General features: G+C 41.7%; 1 protein-coding gene across 1 annotated transcript; it reads left to right on the forward strand.

Moving 5' to 3' along the window:
• The first annotated feature begins 7,199 nt into the window (after nucleotides 1-7,199).
• On the forward strand, nucleotides 7,200-11,507 carry LOC110521292 (tripartite motif-containing protein 16). Its single transcript, XM_021598755.2, has 6 exons — nucleotides 7,200-7,837; nucleotides 8,224-8,319; nucleotides 9,969-10,202; nucleotides 10,325-10,484; nucleotides 10,610-10,669; nucleotides 10,936-11,507. Exons 1-6 carry the CDS (start codon nucleotides 7,244-7,246, stop codon nucleotides 11,457-11,459), a joined length of 1,668 nt encoding a protein of 555 aa, XP_021454430.2. The 5' UTR covers nucleotides 7,200-7,243; the 3' UTR covers nucleotides 11,460-11,507.
• The last annotated feature ends 1,670 nt before the right edge of the window (nucleotides 11,508-13,177 follow it).

Consider the following 13,177-nt stretch of genomic DNA (forward strand, 5'->3'; position numbering starts at 1 on the left):
TATAAATGTATGTATTTATGGTTGTTCGTACTTTTGTCTTGCCTTTTCATCATTATATGTGTTATTGTTTTACCATCGAGGACCACTTTGGAAACAAGCGTTTTAATTAATACTTTCAAGTGATATCCTCTGGGTTCACATTGTACATTTTGTTGTATATGTCTGTTACCCAAAATTAATTCAATTCAATGGATATTCTTCTATACTTAATACCATGGATATTCTACTATACGTAATACCATGGATATTCTTCTATACGTAATACCATGGATATTCTTCTATACGTAATACCATGGATATTCTACTATACTTAATACCATGGATATTCTACTATACTTAATACCATGGATATTCTACTAAACTTAACACCATGTATATTCTACTATACTAAATACCATGTATATTCTACTATACTTAATACCATGGATATACTTAATACCATGCATATTCTTCTATACTTAATACTATGCATATTCTATTATACTTAATACCATGCATATTCTTCTATACTTAATACCATGGATATTCTTCTATGCTTAATACCATGGATATTTTCTACTTATACTGTACTTAATCCAATGTATACTCTATTATACTTAATACCATGTATATTCTACTATACTTAATACCATGGATATACTAAACACCATGGATATACTTAATACCATGCATATTCTTCTATACTTAATACCATGGACTTACATAATATCATGGATATTCTTCTATACTTAATACCATGGATATTCTATTATACTTAATACCATGGATATTCTTCTAGACTTAATTCCATGTATATTCTACTATACTTAATACCATGGATATTCTATTATACTTAATACCATGGATATTCTTCTATACTTAATACCATGGATATACTTAATACCATGGATATTCTATTATACTTAATATCATGGATATTCTTCTATACTTAATACCATGGATATTCTATTATACTTAATACCATGGATATTCTTCTATACTTAATACCATGTATATTCTACTATACTTGATGCCATGGATATACTTAATACCATGCATATTCTTCTATACTTAATACCATGCATATTCTTCTATACTTAAAACCATGGATATTCTTCTATGCTTAATACCATGGATATACTTAATACCATGCATATTCTTCTATACTTAATACCATGGATATACTTAATACCATGGATATTCTTCTATACTTAATACCATGGATATTCTTCTATACTTAATACCATGGATATTCTTCTATGCTTAATAGCATGGATATTTTCTACTATACCAAATACCGTGGATATTCTTCTACATTATTCCTAGTTGCATGTCTGACTACAGTAGCTTCTGTCCACAGGTCTGACCATTCTCTGATCCATCCAATCCTTTACAGACTGAAACCAACAGGTCTGGCCATTCTCTGATCCATCCAATCCTTTACAGACTGAAACAAACAGGTCTGACCAATCTCTGGTCCACCCAACCCTTTACAGACTGAAACCAACACAATATCCATCATTACACCCAGAGCCACACTGTATATAGGAGTGCCTTCAGAAAGTATTCAGACACCCTAACGTTCTTCACATTTTGTTACATTACAGCCTTATTCTAAAATTGATGAAATTATATTTTTTCTTCATTAATCTACACAAAATACCCCATAATGACAAAGTGAAAACATGTTTAAGAAATGAAGTATTCAGACCCTTTTGCTATGAGACTCGAAATTGAGCTCAGGTGAATCCTGTTTCATTGATCATCCTTGAGATGTTTCTACAACTTGATTGGAGTCCACCTGTGGTAAATTCAATTGATTGGACATGATTTGGAAAGGGACACACCTGTCTATATAAAGTCCCACAGTTGACAGTGCATGTCAGAGCAAAAACCAAGCTAAGAGGTCGAAGGAATTGCCCGTAGAGGTCAGAGACAGGATTGTGTTGAGGCACAGATCTGGGGAAAGTGTACCAAAAATATTCTGCAGCATTGAAGGTCCCCAAAAACACAGAACACAGGCCTCCATCACTCTTAAAAAAAGTTTATAACCAACAAGACTTTTCCTAGAGCTGGCCCCCCGGCCAAACTGAGCAATCGGGGGAGAAGGGCCTTGGTCAGAGAGGTGACTAAGAACCCGATGGTCACTCTGACAGAGCTGTGGAGATGTGAGAACCTTCCAGAAGGACAACCATCTCTGCAGTACTCCACCAATCAGGCATTTATGGTAGAGTGGCCAGAGTGGATTTTGCCAAAAGGCACCTAAAGGACTCTCAGAACATGAGAAACAAGATTCTCTGGTCTGATGAAACCAACATTGAACTCTTTGACCTGAATGCCACGGGTCATGTCTGGAGGAAACCAAGTACCGCTCATCACCTGGCCAATACAATCCCTTTGGTTAAGCATGGTGGTGGCAGCATCATGCTGTGGGGATTATTTGCAGCGGCAGGGACTGGGAGACTAGTCAGGATCAAGGGAAAGATGAACAGAGCAAAGTGCAGAGAGATCCTAAGCACACAGCCAAGACAACACAGGAGTGGCTTCTGGACAAGTGCTTGAATGTCCATGAGTGGCACAGCCAGAGCCCGGACTTGAACCCGATCCAACATCTCTGGAGAAACCTGAAAATGAATGTCAATGAAGCAAGTCAGATAAAGCAGATGCTAAGCTACATGACTGTTTTGCTAGCACAGACTGGAATATGTTCCATGATCCTTCTGATGGCATTGAGGAGTACACCACGTCAGTCACTGGCTTCATCAATAAGTGCACTGATGACGTCGTCCCCACAGTGACTGTACGTACATACCCCAACCAGAAGCCATGGGTTGCAGGCAATATCCGCACTGAGCTAAAGGGTAGAACTGCCACTTTTAAGGAGCGGGACTCCAACCCAGATGTCCATAAGAAATCCCGCTATGCCCCCGACCAACCATCAAACAGGCAAGGCATCAATACAGGACAAAGGTCGAATCGTGCAACACCTTCTCTGACGCTCGTTGGATGTGGCAGGGCTTGCAAACTAATTACAGACTACAAAGGGAAGCACAGCCGAGAGCTGCCCAGTGACACGAGCCTACCAGACAAGCTAAATTATTTCTAATCTCGCTTCAAGGCAAGTAACACTGAAACATGCATGAGAACACCAGCTGTTCCGGATGACTGTGTGATCACGCTCTTCACAGCTGATGTGAGTAAGACGTTTAAACAGGTCAACATTCACATGGCCGCAGGGCAAGACGGATTACCAGGACGTGTACTCCTAGCATGCGCTGACCAACTGGCAAGTGTCTTCACCAACATTTTCAACCTCTCCCTGTCTGAGTCTGTAATACCAACATGTTTCAAGCAGACCACCATAGTCCCTGTGCCCAAGAACACTAAGGTAACCTGCCTAAATGACCACCGACCTGTAGCATTCACGTCTGTAGCTATAAAGTGCTTTGAAAGGCTGGTCATGGCTCACATCAACACCATTATCCCAGAAACCCTAGACCCACTCCGGTTTGCATACCGCCCTAACAGATCCACAGATGACGCAATCTCTATTGCACTCCACACTACCCTTTCTCACCTGGACAAAAATAACACCTATGTGAGAATGCTATTCATTGACTACAGCTCAGCATTCAACACTATAGTGCCCTCAAAGCTTATCACTAAGCTAAGGGCCCTGGGACTAAACACCTCCCTCTGCAACTGGATCCCCCAGGTGGTAAGGGTAGGTAACAACACATCTGCCACGCTGATCCTCAAGACGGAGGCCCCTCAGGGGTGCAGGCTCAGTTCCCTCCCGTACTCCCTATTCACTCATGACTGCACGGCCAGGCATGACTCCAACACCGTCATTAAGTTTGCAGATGACACAACAGTGGTAGGCCTGATCATCAACAACGACGAGACAGCCTATAGGGAGGAGGTCAGAGACCTGGCCGTGTGGTGCCAGGACAACAACCTCTCCCTCAACATGATCAAGACAAAAGAGATGATTGTGGACTTGGAGGAAAAGGAGGGCCGACCACGTCCCCATTCTCATCAACAGGGCTGTAGTGGAGCAGGTTGAGAGCTTCAAGTTCCTTGGTGTCCACATCACCAACAAACGAATATGGTCCAAGCACACCAAGACAGTCGTGAAGAGGGCACGACAAAACTTAGGAGACTGAAAAGATTTGGCATGGTTCCTCAGATCCTCAAAAGTTCTACAGCTTCACCATCAAGAGCATCCTGGCCAGAAAAAGGACAGTTATTAACAAATAATGGGCCATTATAATTTCTACTTATTACTTTCGATCTGGTTTTCGATGTTCAATTAGAAATGGTGGTTTGGTACCTGACTCAAAGCACTGCTGCTAGCACTGCTGTGCTCCACAACTAAGGCTGCCTAACCAGCGTAACAGATACATCTCTTTGTATGGCTCTGGGACACATCTACAGTGCATTCAGAAAGTATTCAGACCCCATTGACTTTTTCCACATTGTGTTACGTTACAGATTTATTTTAAAATTGATTCAATCGTTTTTTTTCTTCAATCTACACACAATACCCCATTATGACAAAGCAAAAACAGGTTTTACTTTTTAAGTCTCTGGTTTTGAATCTGAATATAGATATCTGAATGCATCTGTGAAGTTGAATATATGAAACTTTGATAAACTTGAATAGTTGCTTGTAAAGTTGATACACAGACAGTGAATGCAATATCTACCATATTGAAACAGAATATATAAATATTAAATTACATTGAAATTGAATTTTAAAACTGAATGAAATATTAATTCAATTCAGTTTCAAATCATGAAATACAAGTTCAAATGATGAATTCTATGATTCAATTTGTGCATTACAAATTCTAAAATATGAAATTAAAATTCAATATCCTAACGCAAAATTATAGAATTCAAATACAATTTCTGTTGAATATGCTTTGGTATTTTTCAGCTTCTTTTCTCTCCCTGTTTCTTCGTCTTACTTTGGCCATTAAAACCACGGTGTCCATATTAACCGCACGGCTGCAAAGTGAGCGGAATTGGATTCCACTCTCAAAGCCTCCTGCAGTGAGCGGAATTGGATTCCACTCTCAAAGCCTCCTGCAGTGAGCGGAATTGGATTCCACTCTCAAAGCCTCCTGCACTATTTCATCCAAACGAAAACGTTGGTCCACTACCCCCACAATAGCCATTTTGATAACAGGTTTCAAACCTGCCATCAAAGCAGACGTACACATTCTATCAATGTACTCACATGTACCTAGTCTTTTTTTCCCCCTGAGTACATCTATTATTTTTGGTTTTATCGGTTTTGCATTTCTGTTTATAGAACGCTGCTTGTTGATCCACATCAAAACGGATTGCGTATTTAGCTTTAGATTATTTTCTTCCATGTCATTGTGACAACTCACAATAGCATCTCGGAATTCTTTATTAGATTGGAATTTTCTGTCAGCAGTGAAATGCTGACCAATTTTATCCAGTTTGCTCCCAATAAAATATTTTTATTCAAGCCAAATTGGTAGAATGCTTGTGCACTTCTTTCAGCACATCTATGGCTTTTCTGTATTTCCTCTTCTGTTCTCCCTTTTACGGGAGTTTCAGGAACCACGGATCTCAATGGTGGCTACTTCTGCACCTCTCTCGACGCTGTCCAGGGCATTTAGATTTCCTAATTCATGGCTCTAATACAAGCCCTCTATCAACTACTTTCCAAAATAGTGATACCCACTTCCCCGGAGAATAGCTGTGGTATTTGTGCCTATTAATTGGTCACGGCACCTGATACCTTGTATTCGAGACAATACTGAAGTATCTGCCAATTTACTCATGGAGAATACAGGTGACCTAATGTCTTATACCAGTGTCATGCTTACACACGTAACCACACTTATTCACAGTTCACAAACTCTCTCCTTATTGCTACTGCTAATACACACAAATCGTGTTCAAACAACTTTAGAAAATATTTGAGCTTTTCTAACCATGAATGTGTCTCTCCTCCAGAACTTATAGGTAACCTTCTTATCACCATCCACATACCCTCCTGTTGTCCTTCTCCATGGACTACCTCCTCTACAACCTACCATACTAGTACACAAGCATAACAATTTATCCATGCACACACACTCTACGGCCTTACAGCCACCGCGGCTGGACCTTTCACCCCCCCCCCCCCCCCCCCCCCCCTTTAAGGATTTACCCCTTATGACTTATCCTCTGTAGGTACCAGGCTGCTCTGACTTACCTTCCGGGACTTACTCTGTTCTTTATGTTACTCGCAGGAACCAACCCAATCAGGATTCACCCCCTCGGACTTACCCTCTGCAGGGACTACCCTGCTCAGGCCCCCTAGGGCCCCCAATCCCTAGGTCTACCGGTAGTATTTACAGTCGGCCTACTGAATAAACTCAGGATTTTCAGATCTGTATCCGGTAGTTTGTATTCAGCTTACGACTCTCTTCTAGAAACTTTATCTACATTGTTTTTTATGTGCCGGCTCCTGTTTCACTGACGCAGACTCTCCAGTTTGACTATAAATCGTGGTGAATCATGCTGACAACGCCAACTGTTAGGTTCTGACAATCAGAGTTAAAAACTCAAACGGATGACTAGAAAAAGCTCAAACCAAGCTTATTCACCCAGCTGAAAAGAAAAAGACATGTTTCCACAAGTAAATATATTTATACCCTCTACTGGTCAGAGTCAAATCCTTGCACATCTAGACAGCCAATACATCTCTGTTGCTAGGCATGAACTTAAGTGGTTCCTCTCATTGGTGTTGTCATGGTCCTGCCTCCTATGTTTGTATGTCATAGGACTGTTCCTCCTCACAATATCTGACCTTACCCCTGCCCACATTCCTCACTCCTTCTTAACTCGCGGCTGTCCTACTTTATCAGTGACGGAAACCAGACCGTTGCCCTTCTCCTCTCCATAGGATACATGAGATTTAACTATAACATGTTCTGACAGAATGTAAACGTTCTGCACTCCCCTTTCTCACTCAGTACATTTGCATACACCCAGTTCTAATATGTTAACATGAATAAGGATATTTTAAATTATTTCAAGATAGAACCCAGCACTAGGAACAAAACTGTCTCTCTCTCTCTCTCTCTCTCTCGAACCCCTCCCTTTCTCCCTCCCTCTAAACACACCCCTCTGACAGAACCAGGAAGTCCCTCCCCCTCCCACAAACTCTCTTCTGAGAAAACGAAACTTATCTGAGTCTCTGTGTCGTCTGTCTGTGTGAGAGTGAACAACCATCCAAATGGCTCAGCAGGCAGTTCTGCTGGACCAGGACCAGTTCTGTTGTTCTGTCTGCCTGGATCTACTGAAGGAACCAATCACCATCCCCTGTGGACACAGTTACTGTAGAAACTGTATTGAGGGCTGCTGGGATCAGGGTGTTCTGAAAGGCTATAGCTGTCCTCAGTGCAGACAGACCTTCACTCCAAGGCCCACTCTGAGGAAAAATAACATGTTGGCTGAGGTGGTGGAGAAACTGAAGGAGACAGGACTCCAGGCTGCTCCCCCTCCTGCTCTGTGCTATGCTGAACCTGTAGATGTGGTGTGTGATTTCTGCACTGGGACCAGAAAGCAGAAAGCCCTCATGTCCTGTCTGGCATGTCTGGCCTCTTACTGTGAGACTCACCTCCAACCTCACTATGAATCTCCTGCTTTCAAGAAGCACAAGCTGGTCAAAGCCACCGCACAACTACAGGAGAAGATCTGCTCTCATCATGACAAACTGCTGGAGGTTTTCTGTCGTACCGATCAGCAGTGTATCTGTTATCTGTGTACAATGGATGAACATAAAGGCCATGATACAGTGTCAGCTACAGCAGAGAGGACTGAGAAACAGGTAAGACCAGAACAACTTGTTGGTGACTGTCTGATAAGCAAAGAATTAAAGACACATTAGGAACTAAGACTGTTTGAATATGAGAGAATTCAAATGAAATCGATCCTCAGCAGAACAAATATGAACACAAACCTTGAGGATATAGATTTTCTTAACCTAGATGCTCCAAATGTATAACCATTGTAATGTTTAGCTTAAACTCCCTGATACATGTAGGTCTACTGTAAAACTGTAATCATTCACATAGCAACAAATAAATATCATATTGAAACGGTACTATATCAATATTTTAGACCTTCCTCTCTATGGGCCCTGTCATATGACTATACTATTGATCTACTGGACAAATAAAGCTTGATAGCTCATTGAAGAGTGATTCTCCACAGAGGCAGCTGGGGATGAGTCAGCAGAAGGTCCAGCAGAGATTCCAGGAGAGAGAGAAGGAGCTGAAGGAGCTCCAACAGGCTGTGGAGTCTTTCAAAGTGAGTATTGTTGACCAGAGGAGACACACCATTTCACTTCTCTCCTCCAGTGAGTGAGAAAGCGAAATTTGCTTGAGGGCACTAGAACAGTCTGCAGCCCTTGGCCTCTCACTACTAGAATCTGAAGTCAAATATCTACTATTTGCTGATGATCTGGTTGCTTCTGTCCCCAACCAAGGAGGGCCTACTACAGCAGCACCTAGATATTCTGCACAGATTCTGCCAGACCTGGGCCCTGACAGTAAATCTCAGTTAGACAAAAATAATGGTGTTCCAAAAAAGGTCCAGTTGCCAGGAACACAAATACAAATTCTGTCTAGACAACGTTGTTCTAGAGCACACAAAAAACATACATACCTTGGCCTAAACATCAGCGCCCTAGGTAACTCCCACAAAGCTATGAACGATCTGAGACACAAGGCAAGAAGGGCCTTCTATGCCATCAAAAGGAACATACAATTTGACATACCAATTAGGATCTGGCAAAAAATACTTGAATCAGTTATAGAACCCATTGTCCTGTATGGTTGTGAGGTCTGGGGTCCGCTCACTAACCAATAATTCACAAAATGGGACAAAACCAAAAATATCCTCTGTGTACAATGTAAAACACCAAATAATGCATGCAGAGCAGAATTAGGCCAATACCCGCTGATTATTAAAATCCAGAAAAGAGCTGTTAAATTCTACAACCACATAACAGGAAGCGATTCCCAAACCTTCCATAACAAAGCCATCAACTACAGAAAGATGAACCTTGAGAAGAATCCCCTAAGCAAGCTGGTCCCAGGGCTCTGTTCACAAACAGACCACACAGAGCCCCAGGACAGCAACACAATTAGACCCAACCAAATCATGAGAAAACAAAAAGATAATTTCTTGACACATTGGAAAGAACAAACAAAATAACTGAGCAAACTAAAATGCTATTTGTTACTTAACAGAGATTACACAATAGCAGAATACCTGACCACTCTGACTGACCCAAACTTAAGGAAAGCTTTGACTATGTAGAGACTCAGTGAGCATAGCTTTGCTATTGAGAGAGGCCGCCGTAGGCAGACATGGCTCTTAAGAGAAGACAGGCTATGTGCACACTGCCCACAAAATGAGGTGGAAACTGAGAAACACTTCCCAACCTCCTGCCCAATGTTTGACCATAGAAACACATATTTCCCTCATATTACACAGACCCACAAAATAATTTGAAAACCAATCCAATTTTGATAAACTCCCATATCTATTTGGTAAAATACCACAGTGTGCCATCACAGCAGCAATATATGTGACCTGTTGCCACAAGAAAAGGGCAACCAGTGAAGAACAAACACCATTGTAAATACATCCCATATTTATTTTCCCTTTTGTATTTTAACTATTTGCACATCGTTACAACAGTGTATATAGACATAATGACATTTGAAATGTCTTTATTATTTTGGAACTTTTGTGAGTGTAATGTAATTATCTATTTCACTTGCTTTGGTAATGTAAACAAACATATGTTTCCCATGCCAATAAAGCCCTGAATTGAATTGAGAGAGACCTCTCCAATCACGCTGAGCCCCACTCTGGGGAACAGGCTATCTGGGCTTCCAGTTAGAGAGAGAATAGACTGTTTAATCTGGAGCCTCTCTCTCTCTTAACAGCACTCTGCACAGGCAGCAGTGGAGGACAGTGATAATATATTTACTGAGCTGATTCGCTCCATTGAGAGAAGGCGCTCTGAGGTGAAGAAGCTGATCAGAGCCCAAGAGAAGGCTCAAGTGAGTCAAGCTGAAGGACTCCTGGAACAAGTGGAACAGGAGATAGCAGAGCTGAGGAAGAGAAGCATTCAACTGGAGCAGCTCTCACACACAGAGGATCACATCCATTTCCTCCAGGTAACTAAACTGCCTTGTTACATGTGATATGAAAATGAACACATTGTGAAACTTCAGTTCTGTTCTGTGTGTGTGTGTGTCTCTCTCTCTCTCTCTCTAAAGTACTCTCTCTCTCTCTCCAGCATTATCAGGCTCTCTCCAGTATCAGTGTATCTTCAGACTTACCCAGCATCGTTGTCCGTCCTCTTCAGTACTTTAGAGATGTGAGTAAGACTGTGTCTGAACTGAGAGAGAAACTAGAAGACTTCCTTAAAGGAGAATGGACCAAGATCTCCACTACAGGTGTGTTGAAAATAATAAGAACATCAACTTTAGACCATTGAAAGTTCCCAACTAGTCATATACATGTGGAATATGGTATAATGATAACATTCCCTCTCTCTGTCAATGTGTTTTTGTGTCTGTAGTGAATATAGTGGATGTTGTACTGCCTCCAGAGCCCAAGACCAGAGAACAGTTGTTACAATGTGAGTCTCTTTATTCTGAAGTAACAAATAGCCTATTTTTACTGACACACAACTCCTATAGAAATATCGATAGATAGATAGATAGACATATAGATACTGTAGATAGATAGATATCAATAGTATATCTAATAAAATACTGGGTATCTATCTGACTCATATTTCTCTGATCTCTGCTCTGCTCTAATCAAAGACAGGGTAGATACAGTATCTGACTTAACTTATTGTTCTAACTCCCCTCATTGGTCTCTGCTCTGCTCTTCTCCCAGATTCCTGTCAGCTCACACTGGACCCAGACACAGCACACACACGCCTCTCTCTGTCTGAAGGGAACAGAAAGGTGACCTATACAGGCCAAGTCCAACCATATCTTGATCATCCAGACAGATTCACAAATGACTTGATGGTGCTGTCTAGAGAGGGTCTGTCAGGACGCTGTTACTGGGAGGTGGAGTGGAGTGGACGGTGGGTTATTATAGCAGTCTCATATAAAGACATCAGCAGAACAGGGAGAGGTAACGCATTTGGATTGAATGACAAGTCCTGGAGTTTACAATGCTCTAGTGGTGGTTATTGTCTCAGACACAATCATGTTGTGACTAAAGTATCAGGCCCTCGGTCCTTCAGAGTAGGAGTGTACCTGGATCACAAGGCAGGTACTCTGTCCTTCTACAGTGTCTCTGACACAATGACGCTCCTCCACAGAGTCCAGACCACATTCACTCAGCCACTCTATCCTGGGGTTTGGCTCAATAGTGATAATGGTACTGCTGAGCTGGTTAAACTGTACTAGGGTCCACATAGATAGTAGTCATGCTGGTGTAGTCTATAGCTGAGCTGGTTAAGTTGTAGTAGGGTCCACATAGATACTAGTCATGCTGGTGTAGTCTATAGCTGAGCTGGTTAAACTGTAGTAGGGTCCACATAGATACTAGTCATGCTGGTGTAGTCTATAACTGAGCTGGTTAAACTGTAGTAGGGTCCACATAGATACTAGTCATGCTGGTGTAGTCTATAGCTGAGCTGGTTAAACTGTAGTAGGGTCCACATAGATACTAGTCATGCTGGTGTAGTCTATAGCTGAGCTGGTTAAACTGTAGTAGGGTCCACATAGATACTAGTCATGCTGGTGTAGTCTATAGCTGAGCTGGTTAAATTGTAGTAGGGTCCACATAGATACTAGTAATGCTGGTGTAGTCTACAGCTGAGCTGGTTAAGTTGTAGTAGGTTCCACATAGATAGTAGTCATGCTGGTGTAGTCTATAGCTGAGCTGGTTAAGTTGTAGTAGGGTCCACATAGATAGTAGTAATGCTGGTGTAGTCTACAGCTGAGCTGGTTAAGTTGTAGTAGGTTCCACATAGATAGTAGTCATGCTGGTGTAGTCTATAGCTGAGCTGGTTAAACTGTAGTAGGGTCCACATAGATACTAGTCATGTTGGTGTAGTCTATAGCTGAGCTGGTTAAACTGTAGTAGGTTCCACATAGATACTAGTCATGTTGGTGTAGTCTATAGCTGAGCTGGTTAAACTGTAGTAGGTTCCACATAGATACTAGTCATGTTGGTGTAGTCTATAGCTGAGCTGGTTAAACTGTAGTAGGTTCCACATAGATAGTAGTCATGCTGGTGTAGTCTATAGCTGAGCTGGTTAAACTGTAGTAGGTTCCACATAGATACTAGTCATGTTGGTGTAGTCTATAGCTGAGCTGGTTAAACTGTAGTAGGGTCCACATAGATACTAGTCATGTTGGTGTAGTCTATAGCTGAGCTGGTTAAACTGTAGTAGGGTCCACATAGATACTAGTCATGCTGGTGTAATCTAGAGCTGAGCTGGTTAAACTGTAGTAGGGTCCACATAGATACTAGTCATGCTGGTGTAATCTATAGCTGAGCTGGTTAAACTGTAGTAGGGTCCACATAGATACTAGTCATGCTGGTGTAGTCTATAGCTGAGCTGGCAAAAAAAAAACAAAGCACAGATTTATCAAGACATCAATTGCACTATAATGGTGACCAACAGTGCCAACAAACTGTTAGGGCCTACATAAAGCTTTCCCAACAGCAGAGTCCCAACACCTTACCACTGCTACACCTGGTTATCAGCGGAGCCTTGTCTTAGCAGTGAAACCGTTAAATCAGCCTCATTTACTGCTTAAAAAAACCCATTGCTGATATGGCTGACTTGTTCTATTGAGATGTACAAACTATGGCATAAGGGAACGACAAGCGCATAAGAGGCAATCCGTAATGTTGATTATGACATTAATGAGCGAGCTAGGACGCTCTGTATTTTCTGCTGGCTAGCCACACCACCACAGAAAGCACGGAGCTGGGCTGGAACACCTGCAATTTGGAGCTGCAATACTCAAGAAAACAAAAAATGTGTCGTCATTACAGGTGAGACACATTTAAACTGGTCTGGGTCTCATCACAGTATAGACACATTTAAACTGGTCTTGGTCTCATTACAGTATAGACACATTTAAACTGGTCTTGGTCTCATTACAGTATA

Source organism: Oncorhynchus mykiss, chromosome 30 (assembly GCF_013265735.2).
Source record: "Oncorhynchus mykiss isolate Arlee chromosome 30, USDA_OmykA_1.1, whole genome shotgun sequence".
NCBI lineage: Eukaryota > Metazoa > Chordata > Actinopteri > Salmoniformes > Salmonidae > Oncorhynchus > Oncorhynchus mykiss.

What these genes read in the sequence shown, in the direction of transcription:
- LOC110521292 (XM_021598755.2), top strand. Translation starts at nt 7,244, where the DNA reads ATGGCTCAGCAGGCAGTTCTGCTGGACCAGGACCAGTTCTGTTGTTCT. An exon ending in ATCACATCCATTTCCTCCAG is followed by an intron (nt 10,203 to 10,324) that starts GTAACTAAACTG and finishes CTCTCTCTCCAG; the next exon opens with CATTATCAGGCTCTCTCCAG. An exon ending in CAGAGAACAGTTGTTACAAT is followed by an intron (nt 10,670 to 10,935) that starts GTGAGTCTCTTT and finishes CTCTTCTCCCAG; the next exon opens with ATTCCTGTCAGCTCACACTG.